The 5,412-nt window shown below is 38.9% G+C and overlaps 1 protein-coding gene across 1 annotated transcript in view; it reads left to right on the top strand.

The window, feature by feature from the left end:
* The window catches only part of LOC104766560 (aconitate hydratase 2, mitochondrial), an 8,985-nt gene continuing 3,847 nt past the window's right edge, over nucleotides 275-5,412 (top strand). Inside the window, exons 1-15 of the mRNA XM_010490472.2 lie at nucleotides 275-749; nucleotides 902-1,006; nucleotides 1,094-1,254; nucleotides 1,347-1,439; nucleotides 1,524-1,709; nucleotides 2,640-2,801; nucleotides 2,962-3,106; nucleotides 3,204-3,346; nucleotides 3,423-3,479; nucleotides 3,572-3,651; nucleotides 3,737-3,812; nucleotides 4,602-4,787; nucleotides 4,869-4,936; nucleotides 5,027-5,145; nucleotides 5,259-5,380. Coding sequence (XP_010488774.1) covers nucleotides 467-749; nucleotides 902-1,006; nucleotides 1,094-1,254; nucleotides 1,347-1,439; nucleotides 1,524-1,709; nucleotides 2,640-2,801; nucleotides 2,962-3,106; nucleotides 3,204-3,346; nucleotides 3,423-3,479; nucleotides 3,572-3,651; nucleotides 3,737-3,812; nucleotides 4,602-4,787; nucleotides 4,869-4,936; nucleotides 5,027-5,145; nucleotides 5,259-5,380 — 1,986 coding nt within the window. The 5' untranslated portion in view covers nucleotides 275-466. The remainder of the gene's footprint in view (nucleotides 750-901; nucleotides 1,007-1,093; nucleotides 1,255-1,346; nucleotides 1,440-1,523; nucleotides 1,710-2,639; nucleotides 2,802-2,961; nucleotides 3,107-3,203; nucleotides 3,347-3,422; nucleotides 3,480-3,571; nucleotides 3,652-3,736; nucleotides 3,813-4,601; nucleotides 4,788-4,868; nucleotides 4,937-5,026; nucleotides 5,146-5,258; nucleotides 5,381-5,412) is intronic.

The following is a 5,412-nucleotide window of genomic DNA, read 5'->3' on the forward strand; positions in this document are numbered from 1 at the left end:
ACTTATTTGTGGTTAGAAAAGTTACTCATTTAATTACAGTTTTTTTGTTTGTTATTTTTGCCAATTTCCCACTTTTTAGTTGAAATTCCAAAATCCTATTCTCATTTTTCAACTGAGATCGACGAGAATTTCAATATCATATCATAACAAAATAACAATTTATTTTCCTAATTCACTCAAAAAAAAAATACACAAAATTCATAGTCTGAAAAACCCGGTTTTACCCTTACTTGTTAGCCAAAAAAACAAAATAATATTCCCTTGCAGAGGAAAGATTGACTTTGTGGCACTCAGCCCTAGGCCTCTTTCGTTTCGTCTCCACACGCCTCCAACGTCAGATTCATTATTCATCAGCGCCTCCATGATCGCTCCCAATTGATCAATCAAAAAACCTTCTCCCATAAATCATTATCCTTATCCTCTGTCAGTATCTGAATCTGCATCTGGAAGCGTGATTACATACATCATGTATATAACTGCTTCATCTTCCGCTACTTCCTCGATCCTTCGAGCTGCTTCTTCTCGCTCTTCTTCTCTCTGCTCCTTCCGATCGTTATTGTCCCCCTCCGTCGCATCTCATTCGTCTCTTCTCACTCGAAGATCTTTTGGTACCATTTCACCTGCTTTTCGCTCACTTCCTCGCTGGAGCCATTGCTTTCACTCAAAACCGTCTCCGTTTAGCCTTACCTCTCAGATCAGAGCCGTTTCTCCTGTCTTAGACCGTCTCCAGAGAACCTTCTCTTCCATGGGTAATTTCTTCGATCGGATGGATCTAGCTTGAATTTTCCGATTTATAAGCTTATGAAATTGAGATTTCTGTGATTAGTATAGGTTTTGCGATATGGAACTGATGGTTTACTCTAGTGATTACCATTTTCATTTGTTTTTTGTGTTGTTTCAGCGTCTGAGCATCCGTACAAGGGGATCTTCACTACTCTTCCTAAGCCTGGTGGTGGCGAATTCGGAAAGTTCTACAGCTTGCCTGCTCTAAATGATCCACGGATTGGTAACGATTTTTTAAATATCTCTCTGAACATTTTGATTGAGAAAGTTACAGAAGGATCAGAATCTAAGAGAAGTGCTCTGTTTGTAGATAAACTGCCATACTCTATCAGGATTCTTCTTGAATCTGCGATTCGTAATTGTGATAACTTCCAAGTAACCAAGGAAGATGTTGAGAAGATTATTGACTGGGAAAAGACATCTCCTAAACAAGTCGAGATTCCGTTTAAACCAGCTCGTGTTCTTCTGCAGGTAACTGTTTGGTGTAGGGGATGCCAAAATGAATTGTGTCTTGTTTGTTTTCATGTTCGTAAGTCTTAACCCTTTGTTTTGTTGTGTGGCAGGACTTTACTGGAGTCCCAGCTGTTGTTGACCTTGCTTGTATGCGTGATGCGATGAACAAGCTGGGCAGTGATTCCAACAAAATTAATCCCTTGGTACTTTTTTTATTTCCCACATATCGATGCTATCTGTTTAGCTTAGGGTTCTTCTAGATTTCTTATGTGTACAGTGTCTCTCAGGTTCCGGTGGATCTTGTAATTGACCACTCAGTTCAAGTTGATGTTGCTCGGTCTGAAAACGCAGTGCAAGCAAACATGGAGCTTGAGTTCCAGAGGAACAAGGAGAGGTTTGCTTTCCTTAAATGGGGTTCTACTGCGTTCCAGAACATGCTTGTTGTGCCTCCTGGTTCTGGTATTGTGCATCAGGTAACTTTTTTTCAGTACGCAAGTCAATTGTTTGTTTCTATACTTGTTCTGACATTGATATGTAACCTTTTCAACCACATGATTTCAGTGTATTGAAATGTTTCTTTCATTTATTATCTTCTTTTGTCTGACCTAAAGTTTGTATTTGGATTTTGGCATTGAATGTCTCAATTTGACCCCATTTTGATCATTCAGGTCAATTTGGAATATCTTGGAAGAGTTGTNGACATCTCCTAAACAAGTCGAGATTCCGTTTAAACCAGCTCGTGTTCTTCTGCAGGTAACTGTTTGGTGTAGGGGATGCCAAAATGAATTGTGTCTTGTTTGTTTTCATGTTCGTAAGTCTTAACCCTTTGTTTTGTTGTGTGGCAGGACTTTACTGGAGTCCCAGCTGTTGTTGACCTTGCTTGTATGCGTGATGCGATGAACAAGCTGGGCAGTGATTCCAACAAAATTAATCCCTTGGTACTTTTTTTATTTCCCACATATCGATGCTATCTGTTTAGCTTAGGGTTCTTCTAGATTTCTTATGTGTACAGTGTCTCTCAGGTTCCGGTGGATCTTGTAATTGACCACTCAGTTCAAGTTGATGTTGCTCGGTCTGAAAACGCAGTGCAAGCAAACATGGAGCTTGAGTTCCAGAGGAACAAGGAAAGGTTTGCTTTCCTTAAATGGGGTTCTACTGCGTTCCAGAACATGCTTGTTGTGCCTCCTGGTTCTGGTATTGTGCATCAGGTAACTTTTTTTCAGTACGCAAGTCAATTGTTTGTTTCTATACTTGTTCTGACATTGATATGTAACCTTTTCAACCACATGATTTCAGTGTATTGAAATGTTTCTTTCATTTATTATCTTCTTTTGTCTGACCTAAAGTTTGTATTTGGATTTTGGCATTGAATGTCTCAATTTGACCCCATTTTGATCATTCAGGTCAATTTGGAATATCTTGGAAGAGTTGTGTTCAATACCAAAGGCCTTCTATACCCAGACAGCGTGGTTGGAACTGATTCACATACCACTATGATTGATGGTTTGGGAGTTGCTGGATGGGGAGTTGGAGGTATTGAAGCTGAGGCAACAATGCTTGGCCAGGTAAACTGGTCTGATTATTAACATTACCCCTATCCTATGCTGATGAATCGGAAGGCTATGTTACTGAATATAGATTAGATCACTATATTTTACGTCTCTTCTGCTCCATTTTAGTGAGGCTTGTGAACCTTTCTTATACTGCAACTCTTTTTGCTGACAGCCCATGAGTATGGTATTGCCTGGTGTTGTTGGATTCAAACTGTCCGGAAAAATGCGCAATGGTGTAACAGCTACTGATTTGGTTCTAACAGTGACTCAAATGCTGAGGAAGCATGGTGTTGTTGGAAAGTTTGTTGAATTCTATGGTAATATATATCCTTCTGAGCTCTTGTGTGTATTGCTCCTTTTTAATAGAGATGTGTGTTTTCAGAAAATGATAAAGCCTACTTTTTTTCGTCTTAGGTGATGGCATGAGTGGGCTCTCCCTAGCTGACAGGGCCACAATTGCCAATATGTCTCCCGAGTATGGTGCAACCATGGGTTTCTTCCCTGTGGATCATGTTACTCTACAGTATCTCAAATTGACTGGAAGAAGCGACGAGACCGTGAGTGTTTGGCTGTAATCTTCCTTCTATATATATATATTCAGATATCTGGTCTGATAAAATATTTTCATGGCAGGTGGCCATGATTGAAGCATATCTTCGGGCAAACAATATGTTTGTTGACTACAATGAGGTAAATCAGCCTTATACGTAATATTTTTGGGTTTTAAGTTTTTCATATCGTTTCAGGTTTTTATTTGACTTTGCTTTGTGAATAAATTTCAGCCTCAGATAGACAGGGTTTATTCGTCATATCTAGAACTGAACCTGGATAATGTTGAACCTTGCATTTCTGGACCAAAGAGGTATGGGTTCTGTTAGTTTTTGTAATCACGAAGCTTATTGTCTGGTTAATTGATCATGACCATATTATCGATATCTTCTTTGCAGGCCACATGATCGTGTTACTTTGAAAGATATGAAAGCTGACTGGCATTCATGTCTCGACAGTAAAGTTGGGTTTAAGGTATGTAACTAGATGTTTCGTTTTGTAGAGGACTTATTTCTTCAGCATTTACTCGTTCTTTAGACTGGCTGGCTGTTGGCGCACATTTTAAGTACCATTGTTTATTCTTGAATTTACATTTTTTACAGGGTTTTGCTATACCTAAAGAGGCACAAGAGAAGGTGGCAAATTTTTCGTTCAATGGNCGACGAGACCGTGAGTGTTTGGCTGTAATCTTCCTTCTATATATATATATTCAGATATCTGGTCTGATAAAATATTTTCATGGCAGGTGGCCATGATTGAAGCATATCTTCGGGCAAACAATATGTTTGTTGACTACAATGAGGTAAATCAGCCGTATACGTAATATATTTGGGTTTTAAGTTTTTCATATCGTTTCAGGTTTTTTTTTGACTTTGCTTTGTGAATAAATTTCAGCCTCAGATAGACAGGGTTTATTCGTCATATCTAGAACTGAACCTGGATAATGTTGAACCTTGCATTTCTGGACCAAAGAGGTATGGGTTCTGTTAGTTTTTGTAATCACGAAGCTTATTGTCTGGTTAATTGATCATGACCATATTATCGATATCTTCTTTGCAGGCCACATGATCGTGTTACTTTGAAAGATATGAAAGCTGACTGGCATTCATGTCTCGACAGTAAAGTTGGGTTTAAGGTATGTAACTAGATGTTTCGTTTTGTAGAGGACTTATTTCTTCAGCATTTACTCGTTCTTTAGACTGGCTGGCTGTTGGCGCACATTTTAAGTACCATTGTTTATTCTTGAATTTACATTTTTTACAGGGTTTTGCTATACCTAAAGAGGCACAAGAGAAGGTGGCAAATTTTTCGTTCAATGGACAACCAGCTGAGCTTAAACATGGAAGTGTTGTGATTGCTGCAATCACAAGCTGTACTAATACATCAAATCCCAGCGTCATGCTTGGTGCTGGTCTTGTTGCAAAAAAGGCTTCTGACCTCGGCCTACAGGTTGGTTTTCCGATATCAAACTAGAAATCGATCTGATTCCTTGACTTTTCTTGATCTTTTATCAAAAATTTGCCTCTTCAGGTTAAGCCTTGGATAAAGACAAGTCTTGCTCCAGGCTCAGGGGTTGTTACAAAATACTTGTTAAAGAGGTATGTTGTAGTTTTTCAAGTTCTTTGTTGTTAAAGGCTAATTCTTTCTTTTGTGCGGGAAATGTTAATTGTATATTATATTCCATGCAGTGGACTTCAAGAATATCTGAATCAACAGGGTTTCCATATTGTCGGCTACGGTTGCACTACCTGCATTGGGAATTCTGGAGAAATTAATGAATCAGTGGGAGCTGCTATTACTGAAAATGGTATTATTGAGATTCACAACTAGACTTACTTTGGACCTTCTTATATTATTATTATTTTATATATGTGGTTAACTGTATGGTGTTATTGATTCAAAGTTTTTTGTGCTTGTTAGATATTGTGGCGGCTGCTGTGCTGTCTGGGAACAGGAACTTTGAGGGGCGTGTTCATCCACTAACAAGAGCCAACTACCTTGCATCTCCTCCTTTGGTGGTTGCCTACGCTCTTGCTGGCACGGTAATAAATCACGAAAACTTGTCAAATGTTTT

This window comes from Camelina sativa, chromosome 19 (genome assembly GCF_000633955.1).
Source record: "Camelina sativa cultivar DH55 chromosome 19, Cs, whole genome shotgun sequence".
Lineage (NCBI taxonomy): Eukaryota > Viridiplantae > Streptophyta > Magnoliopsida > Brassicales > Brassicaceae > Camelina > Camelina sativa.